General features: G+C 41.1%; 2 protein-coding genes and 1 pseudogene across 3 annotated transcripts; all 3 read left to right on the top strand.

Annotated features, from left to right (window-relative positions):
* Positions 1-789: 789 nt before the first annotated feature.
* On the top strand, positions 790-4,920 carry LOC109696708 (protein FAM136A). The gene is made up of 3 exons (XM_074049914.1): positions 790-948; positions 1,835-1,975; positions 3,418-4,920. The coding sequence occupies exons 1-3, from the start codon at positions 862-864 to the stop codon at positions 3,604-3,606; spliced, it is 417 nt and encodes a 138-aa protein (XP_073906015.1). The 5' UTR covers positions 790-861; the 3' UTR covers positions 3,607-4,920.
* A 1,120-nt stretch (positions 4,921-6,040) lies between these two features.
* Positions 6,041-16,802, top strand: LOC109679029 (small nuclear ribonucleoprotein G). 2 transcript variants are annotated; one of them, XM_074049915.1, is made up of 4 exons: positions 6,041-6,184; positions 9,562-9,584; positions 10,498-10,622; positions 16,622-16,802. In XM_074049915.1, the coding sequence occupies exons 1-4, from the start codon at positions 6,153-6,155 to the stop codon at positions 16,670-16,672; spliced, it is 231 nt and encodes a 76-aa protein (XP_073906016.1). In that variant the 5' UTR covers positions 6,041-6,152; the 3' UTR covers positions 16,673-16,802. The 2 variants fall into 2 exon arrangements, with proteins under 2 accessions (XP_073906016.1, XP_073906017.1); XM_074049916.1 differs by lacking the exon at positions 9,562-9,584 and having other exon boundaries at positions 6,166-6,184.
* Positions 10,835-10,934, top strand: LOC141415217 (U6 spliceosomal RNA; annotated as a pseudogene).
* Positions 16,803-20,756: the final 3,954 nt, after the last annotated feature.

The following is a 20,756-nucleotide window of genomic DNA, read 5'->3' as shown; positions in this document are numbered from 1 at the left end:
TACAGAGTCAATCCAGGACTTCAGAAACAGCTCCCTGTTACTATAAACACGCTTTGCTCTGGAGTTTCCCACTGCCTTTGAGGCTAAAACTTTTACACCAGACATACATGCACAAACATACATCTAACCCTATGATTCAATAATTTCACTTCTGGATATTTACCCCAGAGTAAAGAAAATCTGTACCTTCAAAAGATTTGCTCAAAAAGGAAGAACAAAAAAAAAAAAAAGATTTGCTCAAGGATGCACGTAGCCTCTGTTTTATTCGTAATAGCTAATAACTGAACAAGACAACAGGGAATGGGTAAACAAACTGTGGCATGTCCATGCAATGAAATACTACTCAGCAACAAAAAGGAAGTAAAAACAGCTCAATCTCAAAAGCACTATGCTGCAAGCAGCTAGACCCATACTGAGTAATCACATGGGTATGAAATTTTAACATGTAATCTGTAGCGACAGACAAGGAGATCAGAGGTAGGGAAATGGGGGTCAGGATGGAAATTGGCAAAGGGCAAGGCTTGCTAAAACTCATCAATCTGTACACACCTGAGACCTGGACATTCACTTGAATGCTAACTACATTAAATAACCTTTTAAAAAAAAACTGTTAAGGAAGGAAGGGACAGAAGGAGGGAGCAAAGGAGCGACGGAAGAAAGTGAGGGAGGCGGAGTGCGAGGGCATCCCGCCGTGCACTCGGGCGTGCAGTTGCTCCGCTCAGACGCCAGGGGTCGGCGCGGGCCCGGAACGAGCCGCCAAGCGGAGCCGGGCTCCTGGGCCAGGGGGCGGGACGAGCGGCGAGTCCATGTGGGCGCCGGCGCGGCGCGGCGCGGCGCGGTGCGGCGCAGCGCGGGGTCGCCATGGCGGAGCTGCAGCAGCTCCGGGTGCAGGAGGCGGTGGACGCCATGGTGAAGAGCGTGGAGAAAGAGAACATCCGAAAGATGCAGGTAGCCGGGCGGGGCCGAGCCGGAACCCCCCTTCCCCGCGGTGGACCGCTCCCCGGACCCTTCCTCGGCCCGGCACGCGGTCCGCTCCCCGCAGACCGCTCCTGGGCGCCCCTAGGGTCGCCGTGGCGCTCTCGGGAGCCCGCCTGGCCCTCAGGCAGGGCTTCTGAAGCCGGCCAAGCGGGTGAAGTCCGTGCGCCCTGGCCATGCGCAAGACCGTTTCCCACCCAGGCCGGCCGGGGAGGGAGCTAGGCGGCCCCTGGAGAGGCGTTCGTCCCTCCCCGGCTCCCCTCTGGCGCAGGTGAGCAGCCCGAGGCCCAGAAAGGGCATGGCCAAGGTGAACGACCAGAAGCGAAAGCTCCCACGCCACCCCCAGATGGCCGTATCATGCCGGGTTCTGTGGTCCGGCGCTCGTTTATATGCCGACTGCTTCGATCCCCCTAAGTGTTTTTGTGGACGTTGGTCCTGCCTCCCTCTCCTCATGACAGGTTTCTTTCATACAGTCCCTTGAGTCATTGGTTAGTGGGTCTATGACCCCTCTGATGGGACGTATATTAGCGGGTTGCTGACCTCTGAACCCTGTGCAGGTGAGCTAGCAGCAAGAAGGCCGTGGAACACTGCCCCAAGCACAGGGTAGTTTCCCCGGTCGTGGTTTTAAGGTCCTGATGGCTATTCTTGGGGATGGTGAAAGCAGAAAGTGGAGAGGAAGGTGCAAATACACATGGCCTCCTGAACTGGGGCGTGGCTCAAATGATAGAGCACTTGCCAAGCTCAAGGCCCTGAGTTCAATCCCCGGTACTAGGGGGTCTTCTAAATCTTGCAGTCCTCCTTGGTCATCTCCGTCCCCAGAGGCTTTCCTACCTAACCAGGCTTTGCCCTCCTTTCCCAGGGCCTCATGTTCCGGTGCAGCGCCAATTGCTGTGAAGACAGCCAGGCGTCCATGCAGCAGGTGCACCAGTGCATTGAGCGCTGCCATGCGCCTCTAGCCCAAGCCCAGGCCTTGGTGACCAGTGAGTTGGAAAGGTTCCAGGTGAGGAATATCCCAGAGATCTCCAGTCTTTCATTTTTAGATGACAAGTATTCAGATCTCTTGGTTTTAGTGTTTTGGTTCTGTTAATACTTGTAACGGTTCTATGGCTAACCAGTCTTCCCAGGGTTTGAAAATTTGGAAAAAATCTTGGAAATTGAGTGCTGTTAATTCGAACCATATTTTCCCAGAGAAACAGTGATGTAAAAGGAAGTTACCAGGGGAATTCACTATCAAGAACCTGTATGCCTTTATTGTCGTTGCTTGATGTGGCAAGCACCAAATCTCTACACTGTGTAGTATAAAACGCTCTAAAATATATATTAATTCGTTTTTAAACAGCAGAATCCCCAGGAAAGTAGAATAAGTTAGTCCTGCGAAGTGCAGATTCTTTATTTTTTTTCCCCTGAGGTACTTAGGCTGGAAGCCAGGGCCTTACAACATGCTAGGCAAGTGCTCTACCACTTGAGCCCTTTTGCTTATGTTTTGTTTCTGAGACAGGGTGTCTAGGCCAGCCTCAAACTCACTAACTACCACACACCGTCAAAGGTGCAGATAGTTAAAGCAAGATCCCACCACTAATTTGTGGACTTATACCCCCATCCAGGACTGTGAGTACTTGCTACACCAAAGAGTAGTCCTTGTGGTGCTGAACAGTCATGTATATGAAGCATTATTGTTGACTCATGATGCCTGGCTCCAAGGTTACTAAACAAACTCTCTTTTTCCCTTTCAGGAGCAAAGGGTATCCACAGCTTCATTTTACTCCCTTCCCCTCAGTATATTTTAATTGGAAATTTAGAAACAGAGCCCTCTTCTGCACTGAGCTTCCATAGCCTGAGATCCCATTTACATGTAAAAAAAAATAGACCTCATATGTGATGCATTTTTACACTCTGCTATAAAAATTTCGAACTTACTGCCATTATAAAGAAATAACTTCTATAAGATCACGGGACTCCAAAGTCTTCCATTTTTTGGCTAATTTTATAGATGGGAACTTTCACTCTTTCATGGGGCCAAAGCTGCTTTTGCACTTGTGAGTGCATCTCCATGGCTAAACCCAGAGGTCACATTATAGTGGCTCCCTCTCCTTGAAGCACTTTATTCATTTGGCCACCAGGACACCTCACTCCTGGTTTTGTGCCTCCCTCCCTGACCACCCCTGGCCTCCTTTACTGGTGCTTTCCTGATTTAGCCTCTGAATATTGGAGTGCCCTGGCTGTCCTTGGTCCTCTTTTCTAACTACTTGTCTAGTCTCATAGCTATAAAGAACTCTTAACAGTAACCTCTCATTTGCTACCACAGTCTTCTGTACAATTCCCCTGATTTCTAGTAATTCCTTGTGTGGGCCCTTCTGATAGCACCTTCTTGGTCTTTAGCTGGTCAAGATGATACATGGCAAGCCTCTCAGACTTCTCTCCCCTCTTTTTTTCTTGTTATAGGACCGCCTAGCCCGGTGCACCTTTCATTGCAATGACAAAGCCAAAGATTCAATGGATGCAGGGAACAAGGCGCTTCAGGTGAAGCAGCAGCTGGACAGTTGTGTGACCAAGTGTGTGGATGAGCACATGCACCTCATCCCAACTATGACTAAGAAGATGAAAGAGTCTCTCTCATCCATTGGGAAATAAAAGTCTTTTCCTGTGACCATTGAGCTCAGGGCAGGAATGTATTTAAAGAGGAATGGGAATTTTAGTCTTTTAAGCAAAGTTTATGAAGAAATTAAGGATGACAACATGTTTAAGGTATATTTCACTTGTTTCTGGACAATAGCTCTTTTATCTTTCCATCCTAGAAAGTGAAGTGGAAAAAAGGTGCTAAAATTTGGGTGAAAGATAGCATGTGGGCAGGGGGCGTGTTTTGGAGCATAAATTCCCATGTGGCAAGTGCTTTTCCTAGCAGTTGAGATCTCCCATGTACAAAGCCACAGATCTCCAAGGTACTAGATTCTTCTTAGTACACAGGTACCAGCAGGCTGGCAAGTTCCTCCAACCTGCCTGTGATCTGGTGAAGGTTGAGGAGAGGTGTGTCTTATTTGTTGCCAACCTCCTGTTTGCCGAAAGTATTTTTGTAAGTTATAAAACAAAACCCAGTAGATCACTAATTTAGAAAGGAAAGAAGGTTTCTGGGTTTTTTTTGGGGGGGGCGCGTTATTGGGGTTTGAACTCAGGGCCTCACGCTTGCTAGGCAAGCACTCTTACTGCTTGAGCCAATCTACCATCCCAGGTTTCTGGATTTTTATTTTGCTTGGTTTTGTTTTGCATACAGCAGCATAGAGTGGATTTAAGGTGTGAGTTGGGAGAGAGTAGTTTAGTTGGACAAGAATTTTGAAAGGTTCTTCTGTACATCCGTTTCTGGCCATCAAGATGTGGATGTGCATTTCTTGAAATTCCTGGAGAGTCCGTGTCACTCTTGAGTGTTGAAAGCAGAGCTTCCTTCACTGGCTTATGGGTTTTGAGGCTTTCTGCAGCAGAGCAATAGGACAGTCTTGCCTTAAATGGAATGGAGGTTTGATCATGTCATACCAGCATCTGGTGATAAACACTAAATAGGAACTGTTGGCTAGTTGAGAGAGTTGTGAAGTACTGGACTTGCAAAACGCTGAATTTCATAAAACAGTGATGAGATAAAAGACTAAACCCAGCATTGTTTATTTAGCTAGCCCCTGAATTAACAGAGCCTTATTGAGACAATCTTCTGGGAATAGGAAGGTCAAAAAGCAAGGAAGGTGGGCAAGAACACATACACATTACCAAATGCCATTTTTGTCTGGGGTATTTGCAACAAGCAGTGTTCCTGCCCCTTCAGGGTACCTTATCTTTTGGGTAAGGACCATGTTGTCTTTTTACCAACTTATTACTTGAAATGATAATATAGCCTGTCTGTTTGCTGTGATGTATTTTCCTAGTAGTATGGCTTTAAAATAAAGGTTCATTGTCTCCACACTTTCCTACTATCTGGACAGTGACTATATAGCTTTCTCAGTATGCTTGTTGTATGTGAAATAAATTTCTTACGATGTCCAGAAGAATGGAAATTAGTTATGTGTTATAATTCAGCTGTAGGACTGGTTCATTTAAGTGGAAAACCCTTTGAGGGAAGGTCAGGGCATTATGGCTTGAACTCTTGCTAATGAAACTATGAGGCTAAAAGAAATTCAATATCCATATTTGAAGCCGAGTACCTGTGGCTCATGCCCATAATCCTAGCTGCTCAGGAGCAGAGATCTGGAAGATCGTGGTTCAAAGCCAGCCCAGGCAAATAGTTCGCAAGACCTTATTGAAAAAACCCATCACACACAAAAAGAGGGCTAGTGGAAGTGGCTCTAGGATTTTAAGTAACAGAAAAGTTTTTAAAAAGTACATGTATAAATCTTTTAAATAGAGCCAATACTGAACGTAAGGAATGAACTTATTTGGGAATATGATTCCCTAGTTAACAGTCATCAAGCCCTTCCATTCTGGTTTAAATCTGTAATACCTGAATTCTCCTTTCTTAGGGGTAACAACTGGAAATGAGTGTCCACTTTTTACACTTGGTGTGGAAATTCAATGGTTCATATTAGAGAATATTTGTGTTCTGCATCACGTCTCCATAAATATGGGCAGTGGAACAGTAAGTAGAGTTCTGGAGGCAGTGTTACAAGACCTGCTGGGCCATCAGTCGGAAACACATCCCAGGACTCTAGCTTCAAGTTCCTGGGGATAGGCCGTCCCCTTACTCTCTTCTGGTACAGAGAGGCCATTAATTTGAATGGTACAGGAAACCTAGGTTTGGCCTGACCATATACTGCTGGAATACATGCCTAAGAAATATTAGGGCTCATTTTCATTCGGTATATGTACAGACAATAACGTGATGTACAAGAACGAACAGCACCTGGACAGAACCGCTCTCCGTACACACTCCCCCAACCCGCCGCCACCGCCCACGAAATAGATCAGAGGTCCCGCCTCTCCGTCCTAGCCAATCGTTGAGGACGTAACCGGAAGCTAGCGTTGACCGCCCCGCTCAAGCTCCTCCTAAGTATCGCGAGGTGAATTGTAAAAATTACCAGCCACCGATTGGCTCGTGCGGGACGGTGACGTGAGACGTAAGGCACCGAGTCTACCGCGGGAGCGTGAGGGAGGCTGCAAGTTCCGTTTCAAAGCCTCGCCGAGCCCGCCGAGTAGACACCATGAGTAAAGCACACCCTCCCGAGCTCAAAAAGTAAGTTCGTGAGGGCTGCGGGGAAGGGGCGACTGTTCTGCGTTCCCGAGCCCTTAAGTCCTCACCAGTTCCGGATGGGGAGCCTTAGCGGGAGGGCGGGCAGACTCGGAACGGCTTGGATCTCCACCTCATTTCTTACTCTGGTCTGAGGCCTTAGGATCCAGACCCGGGACCCTCGCGTCCGAGCGTGAAGCCGGCCAGACGTCGCTAAGTGGCTAAGGCCACTTGAGCCTTTACTTAAAATCACTTTATCTTTAACTGATAGAAAAACCGTACATGGTAATGAGTTACCATGTGGTGTTTCAGTAAATGTATTCGTTTTTCCTTGTGCTTTGTTTTCAAGCAGTAGGACATCCTTACTTTCAACAGGACCCAGTTAAAGTTTTAGCCCCCTCAAACACTTCTTGACTGAATTTAGCGTGTTCCATATCTACGGGGTAGTCTTGACTTTATGCCACGGAGTGCTGAAGTTCTGCATGCAGTAGATAGATTTCACAAAGAGTGCAAGATTAATAATCAATAATTTTTGTTCGTGTAGCCATATGACCTGCCTTTTGTATAGCCCACTTGTTACTTTTACTGTAAATTTAAGTGCGTTTTTTTATAAAGCTGTGCTCTTTTATTTTGTTTGTTTTGGAGTTTGAGATACTGGTGCTTGAACCCAGGACCTCCCACAGCAAGCACTTTACTAGTTGAGCCATGCCTCCAATTTAAATGTACGTTTTTATTACAGCGACTTTTATGTGAAAACCCATAATACTGTAGTTCGCTCGGCTATAGGATAGAACATTAAATCAACAATTTTAATAAATTGCTGTAAACAACATAAAAAGAATTATTAAACCATAAGTTTAGTATTAAGAAAAATAGATATTTATCAAAAGGTTATTTTATTGGTGAACTGGTAAATGAAGTCTTTTAGCATCTGGATTTATCAGGGACTGGTAAAATGGTAAATTTTTTTTTTTCTTTAACAGATGGGCTTTTCTCTGCTTGTAATCTTTTTTTTTTTTTTTTTTTTTTATTCATATGTGCATACAATGTTTGGGTCATTTCTCCCTCCCTTCTCCCACCCCCTCCCTCTGCTTGTAATCTTAAATTTCCCTTCTGATTCTTAATGGATATTACTTGAGAATTTCAGAAACTGAAACTATTGTTTTGTTTGTTTTGCAATGTTGGGAATTGAACCCAGGAACTTGTGCATGCTAGGCAAGCACTCTTTCGCTGAGCTACATCTTCAGCTCCCTGCAACTAGTTTTAATACTTTTCTCTTCTCATCCCTAAATATCATGAATTGTGAAGTCCTATTAGTTCTGCCTCCAAAATGACCTACAGTTCTTCCTATACTTCCTCACAGATACTTTGTTCTTTTACACCCTTATAATCTCCTCCTAAGTTAGCATAAATCAGTGGTTCTTATTCTTAAGTGGAGGTTGGGGAGTTTCTTAGATAGCCCCCAACAACCACAAAGTATATGGCCCAAATATTGGTAGTGCCAAAGTTGAGATACTTCAATCTAACTGAATTCTCCCATCCATCTCTAAAATTTGCTGAAAGTAAGTCTTGCCAATGATTGACTCTGCTATAACAACTTATTGCTATCCACAAAATAAAATCTAGACTGAGTTTTTTGAAACAGAATCTTGCTGTGTAACCAAGGTTTTCTGCCTCCTGAGTGCTAGGATTATAGGCATGTTCAACAAGCAAAAGTTCAGACTTTTTAACCCAGCTTGGAAGCTCCTTCTTTGAAGTCCAAGTCCAAAATCTTGACAGCAACTAACATTTGAGTGCCTTGTTCTCCACTCAAATTGAGACTTTTTTTTTTTTTTGTAGTATTGGATCTTGAACTCAGGGCCTATACTTTGAGACACTCCATCAGCCCTATTTTTTGTGAAGGGTTTTTCCATATAGGGTCTCTCAAACTGTTTGCCCTGTCTGGCTTTGAACCGTGATTCCCCCTGATCTCTGCCTCCTGAGTGGCTAGGATTACTGGTGGGAGCCACCAGTCCCCAGCTAAATTGAGCCATTTGCATTCAGATTTTCTCACTTGCTGTGTGAGTTTGGACAATTGACTTAACTTTTCCAAGCCTCAGTTCCCTACCTATAAAGTGGTAATAATAATAACACATGATCTGACATAAGAATTAAATAAACTCCTGCGTGTTGGATTTGCTTTAATATTTCCTATTAAAATACATGGTTTTATTTGTAAGTGTATCTACTCCTACCTTCCATCAGGCCTTATAACTTACTTGTCTTTGAATGACACCCTATACATTAAAAATGAATGAAATTTCATAATTTCTATCCTATTACCAGAAGTAATAGGATTTGACTGCACAGTTTAGTATTTTCATACTATTCTACTGAAATGGGATTTTCTTCTTTAATTCCAATTGTCTAAGACTGCAGGAGTGACTCAAGTGGTGAGGCCCTGAGTTCAAACCCCAGTGTTGCCCCCAAAAAAGAATACCAGTTGTCTGAAGTTTCAAAATATGCGTGTATTTTACTAAAGTATGTTATGATGTGTTGAACTATCCTGAACAAGTACTTAAATTTAATACTTTTAATGTTAAAATAACACTACTTACCTCAAATATAATTTTAAATGCTTATTGAAGTAGATGTAGTTTGGTTACTGTTTTGGAAATAACCAAATCTTTTTTTCCCTATTACAGCTATAAAATTTGATCACTGGGGCTGGTTACTGTGGCTCACATAATTCCATCTACTTGGGAGGAAGAGATAGAAAGGATCAAGATTGGAGGCCAGCCTGGACAAACAAGTTATTGAGACCCTATCTCAACAGTTTGCTAGGTGTGGTGGCATGGGCCTGTGATCCCAGCTGCCTGGGAGGCTATAGGTAGGGGCATTATGGTCTAGGCCAGCCCAGGCAAAATCTCAAGACCTTATGGGAAAAATAACAAGTTAAAAAGAGCTAGAGGCATGGCTCAAGTGGCAGCACACCTGCCCAGCAAAGTGTGAGGCCCTCAGGTCAAACCTCAGAACTGCAAAAAAAAAAAAAAAAAAAAATCCAGTCATTGCTTGTTAGGTCACTAGCAATGACCTAATTGCTATTAGGTCATGGTCCTAAACAACAATAATGCTTTTGTAATTATATTACTATAAGTACTTCATTTAATGTAGATTGAATATATTCCATTTTTATTATCTTAGCCCAACCCAAATTGCATTGTCTTGTGTAATACCTAGTTGAGATAGTTGTTCCCTCACCCATTACAGTAATACAGGGTTTTTACTGTTTAAAATTTCATATTCCTATTGCATGAATAGGAATAGCAAATTATATCTTGTGCACGTGTTTATGCTTAGAATTTTTTAACCAGTTATATAATTTTACCCTTTTGCTTTTTCAGATTTATGGACAAGAAGTTGTCATGTAAGTTTAATGTTTTGTCTTTTTTCAATTGCATGTGTCTTGGCAGTGTATAATGTTTGGAGACATTTTATAAAAATCTAAGCTGGACACCAGTGACTCATGCTTAAAATCCTAGCTACCTGGCAGACTGAGATCCAGAGGATCACAGTTCGAGGACAGCCCCAGAAAATAGTTCATGAGACCTCATCTCCAAGATAACCAAAGCAAAAACATGGACTAGAGGTGTGGCTCTTTTTGCAAGCATAAAGCCCTGAGTTCAAACCCCGGTCCCACCAAAAAACAAAAATTGAAAGCACAAAAAGCCTTTAACTCACATCCATTAATTAAGCAGGTTTGTAAGAATTCCACCTAGACAATTTTAATTAATTATATTTTCCAACTGCACTTGAGATTTTTGTTATTTTGTAGACGCTCTTCCTCACAGTGACAAAATTAGCAGGAGTCTACTACATTGTAACATTTGAAAATTTATCAGCCTTTTTCCATTTAAACAAGCTACAAAGGACTTAAATGTGGAGAACTTACTCTGTTTCTTGGGAATATGTGGGAAAAACCAATTTGTTCAACTTAACTAAAAACCCAACCTATGCAGTACTTGAAATACATAGGAATTAAAAGCATGAGCTTTAGAGGTAAGCAACTTTCTGTTTGAATGTCAGCTCTACCATACAATAATATGTAACCTTGAACTCTTACTTAGAACTTCAGTTCCCTGTGTAAAGATAATACTACATTTTAGGCTACTTGTAAATTAAAATGTGGAAGTAAATATAAAATATGTAGCCCAGGACTGGGCACATAGAAAGGAAAGTGGGTCACACATCCCAACTACCTATATATTATTCCACCTGATTTATAATGAAAGGTTGATAGTGGACAATTTTTTTTATGTTTTCTTTTTCACCTTTTATAGTGAAATTAAATGGTGGCAGACATGTCCAAGGAATATTGCGGGGATTTGATCCCTTTATGAATCTTGTGATAGATGAATGTGTGGAGATGGCAACTAGTGGGCAACAGAACAATATTGGAATGGTGGTAAGTAAAGATGGGACTCAACAGACTTCATTTTTCTTTTGGAATATGTATTTAACTTTTCCTTATATCTAATTCTTGAATTAAATTAAAGTTAGTAAAACCCACAAAAGGTAAATAGTGGGCAACATTAGACTTTCCATTTCCTTTATAGTTTAACATATGGCAGTCATTGAGCTATGATAATATTCCTATAAATAACTAAACTTTAATGCTTGCTTTGGCAGCACATATACTAAAATTGGAATGATAGAGAGTAGCATGGCCCCTCTGTGCAAGATTGACACACAAATTCATGAAGCATTCCATATTTAAAAAAAAATCTCAACTTTACAGAAACTTCTAATGTCCTAGGTCTTAAAATAGCTGTTGGGAATCATTGTGGAACTTTATCCTAGAAGAGAAACCCATAATCAGTCCTTCATTACAGTAATGGTCCTCAAATTTTAATATGTATATATGAATTCCCAGAATTGTTAAGATGACTATTTGGGGGGGCTAGGGATGTAGCTCAGTGGTAGAACACTTGCCTAACATGCATCAGGTCCTGGGTACAATCTCTAGCACATACGAGGAAAAAAAGGAGATTCCGGTTCAATAGATGTGGGGTGGAACTTGAGAATTTCTGTTTGTTACAAATGCCTGATACTTTACGTATCTTCCAGTCCACAGATCACACTTTTATTTTGCTTGTATACATAGTTAGCTTTGATTTTCTGGTTTATCACACCCAAAATTGAAAAGTTATCAAAGTAAAAGTTGCAAGGGATAATGATGACAGCCATTTGCATGACAAAGGAACAAACATTCTTATATTTACTTGACCTAGTTATATGACTATTAAAGAATAGGTTTCCTGTTTATCAACAGAACACAGATTTTTAATACTTTTTTAGCTATCCTGGATGCTGTCTTGGATTAATGGTAAAACCAAACTTCTTTCCTTTGGGGGTGGGGGTGCAGCATACTGCAGTTTGAATTTGGGCCTCATGCTTGCTAAGCAAGTACTCTGGCGCTTGAACCATTCCACCAGTCCAGCCCTAGTTTCTTGAAAAAGGTGAACATAAAGACCTCCAACAGGTCCTACCTAATTGTTAGCCCTTTTTTTTTTTTTTTTTTTTCTCTTTCTCTGCCTCATTTTTTCCTGTACTGCTGGCGATTGAACCAAGGCCCTCATCTCCTGAGCTATGTCCTAGTTTTTTGTTTTTGTTTTTTAATTCTTTTTAAAGTTTGACCAATAAAGGAGTAAAGATGGACCTGTGTTTGACAAACTTACTTGTTTTTTTGTTTGTTTGGTGTTGTTTTGTTCTTTGGGATTTGTTTGTTTTAGACTATTGGGGTTTGAAACTAGGGCCTTGCATTGGTAGATAAGTCTTCTACTATTTTGTTTTCTTGTTGTTTTTTATTTGTTTGGTTGGTTGTTTTTTGAGACAGGGTCTGATTACCTTCCACCCAGGCTGGCCTCAAACTCAGGATCCTCCTGCCTCTACCTTCTGAGTAGGTGGGATTATAGGCATGGGCCACCATACTTGACTGCTTATGTGATTTTATAAAAATCATTCTTTCCAGAGTTTGTTATTTCTATTTCAAATATATTTCCATTAATACATTTAAAAAAAATAAATCAGTCATAACTGAAAAAACAGTTTAGGTATCTAGGTAGCCCAACCTATACCCATGTTTCATATAAATTGACATTTTACCTTTAAGTACATACTCCTTTGAACTTCTGTTTCATAAAACTGTGGTAGAATCATTAGTAGCCAGGTTCTTACAAAAACAAGTCTTTAAACATTCCAAGATTTCCCTCTAGCCCTTATAAAAATTAGGAAATCCTTAGCCAGGCTTGGTAGCAAACGCCTATAGTCCCAGCACTTCAGAGCAGAGGATTGCAAGTTCCAGGCCATCATGGACTACAAAGGGAGTAAGACAAGTCTGGGACTACATAAAAAAACCCTGTCTCAAAACAAAAAAAAAAAAAAAATTAGGAACTCTTCCCTGTTTTCAGCGGCAGTGGGGCTTGAACTCTGGGCTTCGTGCTTGCTAGGCAGGTACTCTTATCACTTGAACCTCTCCAGCAGCCTGAAAAGTCTTCCTTCTAATACAGGTTAGGTTGTGATTTTAGTTCATCCAAACAACTATCAGAAAAGGAACTGAGCTCAAATTGTGTTTCCTTCTAGCAATTTCATAGGCTTTGCTGGGTTTAGATTTCCCTACACAAAAGTTGGCTAAAATACCTTGCTAGCCCAACTCACACCTGGGTTTCTACACAGAAGTTAACTAAAAGCAGTGCCCATCCGGTAGTTTAAATAATGAATACCTACTTGCACTATTAGGCAATGTGTTCCTCCATCTCTGATATTTGTTGTAAGATCAAAAAAAAGTTTGTTTTGGTTTTTTTGTTGTTGTTTTGTTCTTTGGGTGAGGATTTTTTGGTTTTGGTGGGACTGGAGTTTAAATTCAGGATTCATCCTTGCAAAGCAGGTGCTATACCATTTGAACCACACCCCTTGACTATTTTGCTCTGGTTATTTTGGAGATGTGGACTATTTGCCCAGACTGCTCAAACCTCTATCATCCTGATCTCAGCCTCTCAAGTGGCTAGGATTACAGGCATGAGCCACCAGCATCCAGCAAAAAAAAAAAAAGTTTTTTATCAGCAGAAAGTAATTCAGCTGAGTCTTCCCTTGGAAAATGAAATAAAATACATCAGTTATCCTTTAAAAAGACATTTTAAAGAAAGTGCAAGAACAGGAGTGAACTTCAGATTTTTCTGAAGTCAGAAGAAGAAAAATTGGTGAATTTGTTTTTTCCAGTGATTCTTCACAGTATCATTGCCCTGTTCAGGTCGTGGAGGACGTTGAAATTACAGAATACAATCATGTTCTGAACGGGAGTTTCTTTGTTTTTAGGATCTTCCATAAGTTAAATGTCTTCTGAGACATGCCCAGAGTTGTCAGTGGCATCTCCACCTCTTTTGGGAGGATTTTTTTTTGGTTTTTATTATGATACTGGGGATTGAACCTAGGGCCTCCCGCTTGCTAGGCCAACACTCTGCCACTTAAGCTGCACTCTAGCCCTTTTGTTTTCTTACGTTTTTGAGATTGAGTCTAGCAAATTTGGCCAGGGCTAACCTCAAACTCAACATCCTCCTGTCTCTGCCTCCATTGTTGCTTGAATGACAGGCATGTACCTTCATGCTCCATAGTTCAGGAAGTCTTGCTAGAGCTGTGCTTTTATAGGTTCATAGTCTTTTTGTTTTTGTTTTGGCAGCGATGGGGTTTGAACTGAGGGCCTCACTCTTGCTAAGCAGGTGCTCTGTCACTCAAGCCACTCTCCAAGCCCTGTTTTGTGTTGAGTATTTTCAAAATAGAGTCTCATGAGTTACTTGCTCAGGGCTGGCTTTGACTTTCAATTCCTCTGATCTCTGCCTCCTAAGTAACTATAACAGGCATGAGCCACTGGTGCCCAGCTAGGTTCTATTCAACAGACAGCTGTGCCCTTTCAACAGGCTGAAAGCTGGAGTAGCACTTACTGATGCACAAAGAAAGAAACCATGTTAAATTCTGGAACTGATAGTTATGCTTTGATTTGGAGAATTGGGTCTTGAATACAATAGCAAAAGAACTATCACCAACTAGCCTTATTACCTAAATACTGTGTAATGAGGCAAACAAGTATGAAATGCCTTTGTTCGTGAAAGTCATAAAGATTTATTTTTACTCTTTTGGTGGGCGTTGTTTATTTTGGGGGGATTTCTTGGCAGTGCTAGAATTTGAACTCTGGCCTTTGTCCTTGCCAGGCAGGTACTCTACTGCTTGAGACATGCCCCCAGCCCTTTTGCTTTAGGTATATTTTGAATAGCGTCTCACGTTTATGCCTCAGCTATAACTCCTATTTATGGCTTTTCACATAGCTGGAATAACATACACACCACCATGCTCAACTCTTTATTTCTTGAGATGAGAGTTCCTGGATTTTTTGCCTAGGCTGGCCTCAAACCACAACCCTCCTGATCTCCATCTTCCACATAGTCATACCTGTATTACAAGCATGAGCTACCTTGGCTGGTTTATTTTGGCTTTTCATTATGGTAAAAAGAAAGAACTCTCAGATCAGAAAATCTTAGTTATCTAAAATACCTTTTCTCCCACCACCTTCCACTTCTAGGAAAGATGCTGGACAAATTTGGAATGTAATTAGAAAAGAAGAAGTTTACTTATTTTTCATGCTTGATCAGTGAGATGTCATCTGTTAGGCACAGCAAAAAATAAAACAAAATACACCAGGCAAGAGATGTTGTGCTTACCTAACACTATGTGAGGCCAGGGGTTCTGTTTCCAGCACACTTAAAAAATAAAAATAAAAAATGTTTAAACAATTTGGTAAGCATGAGTTTACGCTTCCACATTTTCATCCCTAATTTATAAGAAGAGTCTACAGGCTTTTTCAGTCTCCACTATCATTTTTAGGATATTGTTCTCTTTAATTTTTCATCTCTGTTCACCATACTCATTGCCTGCTGGGCTCTGAGACACTTCCCTCCTGTTTTGATCCCTTGATCCCCCTTTTTTTTTTTTCCAATACTGGGGTTTGAACTCAAGGGCCTACACCTTGAGCCACGCCAGCAGTCCTTTTTTCTAGTCTCTCGAGAGCTGTTGGCCTGGGCTGGCTTCAAATAGTGATCCTCCTGATCTCTGCCTCCTAGGTAGCTAGGATTACAGGGGCGAGCCACCAGCTCCCAGCTCTTTTCACAGACACTGAGCCTTCTGTATTAAGGCACTGGCAATAGTAAACTGAAGTCCCTGTCCTTGAATTTACATTTGAGCGGACATGTACATGCACTATAAATTATATGTATGAATAAAGCTTCCTGAATTCGGCAGAGAGGTGAAGAAAAAGTTACTGCTGTTTTTACTGTAGTCATCTACATGCATAGCTCCAATTTGACTCTTACTCAGAAAGCCTCCATTTCTGTTTTCTTTTTTTTTTTGTTTTTGTGGTACTGGAGTTTGAACTCAGGGCTTTGTGCTTGCCAGGCAGAAGTTCTACCACTTGAGCTATAGCTGCAGCCCAGAAAGCCTCCATTTCTAACAAGTACCTTAAATTATTAGATTTCTTCTCATCCCCCTCCTGCCCTTTCACTGTCCAGTTCCACTTGACTGGTCTGTGATCTGCAGATATGTACGATCCATAATCCATCAAGGACTTCTTTTCAGTACCTTAGGCATCCCGGTTTTCTTCCCACCCCTCCTAAATTCCATTATCAGCTGTTCCACCTAAGTAACTTCTCTTCCTGCCTCTAATCATTCTCTTATTTCAATTCTTACTTACGTAGTCGCCAGGATAGTACTGCCTTCACACAAAATGCAGAACTTTAAATGGCATATTGTTGGTTTCATAGTGCTCTCGTGACTGACATTTGAGGCCTCCAAGGGTTGGATGGCAGCTAAGTGTGTTTCCTACTTCCGTCCCTGACCTTTCTAGTACACTGAAGTAAGATTCTGGCTTTGTCCCACTCTTCTTGGTCGTCACCTCAGTTCTGTCTAGAGTTTCCCATCTTGACACAACTCTACCCAATTTCCTAGGCCCAACTAAAATGTCATCTTCATACAGCTTGCTTTTCAGAAAGAGTTTCCATTCTGGTTCATTCCGTAAACGATCTTACACACCTAAACTGACATATAGATCCTGTTGAGCCCATTTTTCCCATTAATTTTTGGATCCGTTAATAGCCAGAAAAGTGTGTTCATTTGCATCCTGCAGTTGAAAAGAGGCAAAGAGTCATGGTGACTTGGCATCTCATAAAGTTAATTATTACCTTTCAGTCTAGATATGTATCTCCTAGTGAATTTAGTGGCTTCATGTCATGATTTTAAAAAGTTAACTTGCCTCACAAATTGACATGTAATATTGAAAAGTCATTAATAATTTGGTGGAAACTGTTTTCATTGGTATGTCTGTTAAATGAATTGTTCTTATATTTACTTATCTCTTCTTAGGTAATACGAGGAAATAGTATCATCATGTTAGAAGCTTTGGAACGAGTTTAAATGATGACAGTTCAGCAGAGAAATCCACGTACCCTCTCCAAAGGGCCTGTTTTACTATGAAGTAAAAATTGTGTTGTGTACATTTTCATATTAACCTTTTTGTTAAATAAACTTTTGTAATAGTCAAAAATGCTTTCTGTCTTGGACTTTCTGAATTTTAAAATGGAACGTTGGCTCTTTTTTTTTTTTTTTCTAACATGAACTTTTTCTTGGTTAAGACTGGTTTTAAAGCGATTTAGGTATGAAAATGGAAGAATGTTGGGCTGGAGGAGGGCTCAAGTGCTAGAGTACCTGCCTAGCAAGTGGAAGGCCCTGAGTTCAAATCCTAGTACTGCCCTCCCCCCAAAAAAATGGAAGAATGTTCTTAAATCTGAAACATGGCAAGATTTCTCCATGTTTCAGCACTAAACATGAATACAGAAGCTGCAAACAAAAATAGGCTGCCTCTGAAACATTAGTAACATTGATCTGCTGTGACTTTTCTGAGTACAGATTGTATACCTCTATCCACAACGCTTGAGACACACGGGAATTTCAATTTAAGGTTTTAGAATATATTTGTACATACATCATGAGATCTTAGGGATGGGACCCAACTCTAAATAAGGAATTGATTTGTTTCATATACATTATACCTTATGCATGTTACCTAAAGATAATTTATATATAATTGTATTTTGATTGTGATTAGCTACATGAAATCATAGGCTGAATTTTCCCCTTGTGCCATATTAGTTGAAACATTTCAGAATTTGGTGACTTCCCAGTAGGAGTGCTTAACATTTCCATCTACGTTACAGACACTCAGCAGGGCTAGAGATGTAGCTCAGTGGTAGACTTCCACCTAACATACACAAGGCCCTGACTTGGATCCCCAGCAGCACTAGGGCCAACCTCCCAGGTATAGTGTAACAGAAGTAATATAGGAAGTGGTAATAGATGTTTGCTTTTAACAGTGGAAATAAGATTTCACAGAAAAACATCCCACTGTGTTGTAGCGCTGAGAGCACAGAGACTAGTAAAAATGCTACAATAATAGGATCATCTAGTTCATGACTTAATTAGAGCTCACAAGCTCAAAACGAGAGATAAAGCATTATAGCTCCATCAGTTAAAAACAAGACTGGTATATATACAAGTGAGTACCTAAGGCTCTTCTAAAACAACACAATGTACATACTGGGGTATACATACTGTATTTTGTATTACAGAAAATGTTTACAACAAAACTGAAGGCTGGCGGAGTGGCTCAAGTGGTAGAGTGCTTGTATAGCAAGTGTGAGGCTCTGAGGTCAAACTCAAGAAACAGGAATCACTAAATCATAAAAGAGTTGTGAAGTCCACTGTTTTTATCTTTTTTTTTTTTTTTTTTGTGGTACTGGAGCTTGAACTCAGGACTTACACTTTGAGACACTCCACCACTCCACCAGCCCTTTTGTGTGAAGGGTTTTTTCAAGATAGAGTCTTACAAACTATTTTCCCCAGGGCTGGCTTTGCACTGAGATGCTCCTGATCTCTACCGCCTGAGTAGCTAGGATTGCAGGACTGAGCCACTGGAGCCCAGCTTTATCCAATTCTTCATTATCCTTAAATCTTGATTGGTTTTGAGATTGTGCAATCAGGTCTAGCTAAAAGGTACAAGTAGTTCTCCAAGTGTGGTTCCTAGAAGAGTAGCATCATCTGGAAATTTCTCAATGCAAATTTTTATAGCCTACTACACACCTGCTGAATAGCACATTCTCAGAGTGGGGCCCAGCAATATTTCAACTAGGCTTCTGGGTAATTCTGATGCACACACAACTCAGTTGGAGAGCCACTGGATGGGGGTTGGCTTCCATTCAGCCCCTGCATTTTTACCACTCTCCTGTACAAAAAGAAGAGAGTGGTGTCTGGAATAGGGAACCCTGACAGTATTTTTCTTAATTCTTTAATGCTGTAGTTACATTAAAACTACCTACCACAAGTGTTTTTCTTCCAGTAAAAAAGTATTCTTTTTAATCCTTTAGTTAAATTGAAACTAAAATGTTGGATGGATGGACTTATAACCTGTTTTGGTTTTGAGAAAGCAGTTTCAGATGCCCTATTGGAAAATTCATTAATAAAAATAGATTTTCACTGGACACTGGTGGCTCACACGTGTTATAATCCTAGCCACTCAGGAGGCTGAGATCCAGAGAATCACAATTAAAGGCTAGTCCAAGCAAATAGTTCTGGAGACTTATCTCCAATAACCAACAGGGCTGGTGGAGTGGCTCAAGCAGTACAGCACCTCCCTAGCAAGTACGAGGTCCTGAGTTCAAACCTCAGTGCCACAAAAAGTAAATAACCAGAGCAAAACAGACTGGAAATGTGACTCAAGCAGAAGAGAGCCTGCTTTGCAAGAATGAAGCCCTGACCTGAGTTCAAGCCAGGTCAAAAAAGTAGGCTTGATGTAATACCAGTGACACTATTATTTTTTTGGTGGCACTGGAGTTTGAACTCAGGGCCTACACACTTACTAGGCAGGTGTTCTACCACTTGAGCTACTCTGCCGACCCTATTTTTGTGCTGTTTTTTTGTTTTTTTCAAGATAGAGCCTCTCAAACTATTTGCCCCAGCTAGTTTTGAACTGCAATCCCCCTGATTTCTGTTGCCTGTGTAGATAGGATTACAGGCATGAGCCACCTATGCTGGGACGAGTAGCATTTAAAATTGGTAGTCTTACAAGGCGAAAATATCTCATTGCAAAATAGGTCTAAGATGATAGAAAGTGAAACATTTTGTTTCTGTTGATCCATCTTCATAATATTCACTCCTTAACTATTTTCAGTAGTCCTCGCCTATCATTATTGTTTACCAAAATTTACAATATTCCTTCCTTATCTGGTTTTGCTTCCCCTGATTTCATTACTTGCAGTCAACCACAGTCTGAAAATATTCAATAGAAAATGCCTGAAATAAATCATATGCTTTAGATGACTTACATTATAGCATATTCTTGGTTTTTTTTCTATTTTATTATTAGTTGCTATTAAAATGCTAATGTGCCTAATTTGTAATTTAAACTCATTGGTATGTGTGTATGTGTAGGAAAAAAACAGTATATATGGGGTTCAAGTATCTCCAGTTTGAGGTATCTACTAGGGGTTTGGAAGAGTCCCCTCAGAAGAGAAATCCACTGTAGAATACTCATAAAACCAGGTTAATTCTCTACCAACTGTATTCATTAAAGTCACAAAAAAGGGGAAAAAATATAAATCCACTTCAACACAATTATTGAGAATAAAATTAGAAAAAAGCTAATGCCTATAGACAAAGTATGAGTTTTAATTTCTGCCTCCTTAAAATATACTTACTGGGAGACTTAATACATTAATATTCACAACTATAGTAGGGAAGAAATAATTTGTACTAAGAATCAGTGTTCTTCCACCATTATACTTAAGTAGCTACTATGTGGTAACTTTTTTTTTTTTGGCAGTAGTGGGGTTTGAATTTAGGGCCTCATGCTTGCTAGGTAGCACACCACTACTTAAGCCACTCTGCCAGACCTGTTTTGTGATGAGTTTTTTAAGATAGGGACTTGAGAACTATTTGCCCAGGCTGACCTTGATCCAGATCCTCCTGATCTCTGCCTCCTGAGTAGCTAGAATTACAGGCATGAGCCATCAGCACCCAGCAAGAATTTCTTTTTATTAAGAGTGCTTGTGAACATGGCTGTAGTTACTGTTGGTTCTAGCAGCCTGTGTGAGCTCATCCTAGAAACCTAACTGGGAGCAATGGGAGATTAAGAAAGGACAAAAGACAGAAGACAAACATGCAGAAAGCTGGGACCAGGTGGACTGGGCGCTCAGATGGAGACATACAACAGCCTGTCCACCTCCAGCAAGTCTTTTACATACAGTGGCAAACAAGGAGGTGGAGCAACAGTTCTGGGGGGTGGGGGAATGACACTGTAGTTATCAGGAACAGGAGGAACCTGAGATCACTTCTCTCTGGACGTAAACATCTTAGAAAAAGCAGCTCTGCTGCATTTTGCCCTTGCCCCATTCTGTGGCTGGGGCTGTGCCCAACTCAGCCTTCAGATTATTTGACACAGTTGTGC

This window comes from Castor canadensis, chromosome 12 (assembly GCF_047511655.1).
Source record: "Castor canadensis chromosome 12, mCasCan1.hap1v2, whole genome shotgun sequence".
Lineage (NCBI taxonomy): Eukaryota > Metazoa > Chordata > Mammalia > Rodentia > Castoridae > Castor > Castor canadensis.
Note: the sequence above shows the minus strand (reverse complement) of the source record. Positions and strands in the feature narration are given on the sequence as shown.

Coding starts and splice junctions, on each gene's coding strand:
- LOC109696708 (XM_074049914.1), top strand. CDS start 862: ATGGCGGAGCTGCAGCAGCTCCGGGTGCAGGAGGCGGTGGACGCCATG. Junction 949..1,834: donor AGAACATCCGAAAGATGCAG/GTAGCCGGGCGG, acceptor CTCCTTTCCCAG/GGCCTCATGTTCCGGTGCAG. Junction 1,976..3,417: donor GTGAGTTGGAAAGGTTCCAG/GTGAGGAATATC, acceptor TTCTTGTTATAG/GACCGCCTAGCCCGGTGCAC.
- LOC109679029 (XM_074049915.1), top strand. CDS start 6,153: ATGAGTAAAGCACACCCTCCCGAGCTCAAAAA. Junction 6,185..9,561: donor CACCCTCCCGAGCTCAAAAA/GTAAGTTCGTGA, acceptor TTGCTTTTTCAG/ATTTATGGACAAGAAGTTGT. Junction 9,585..10,497: donor TATGGACAAGAAGTTGTCAT/GTAAGTTTAATG, acceptor CACCTTTTATAG/TGAAATTAAATGGTGGCAGA.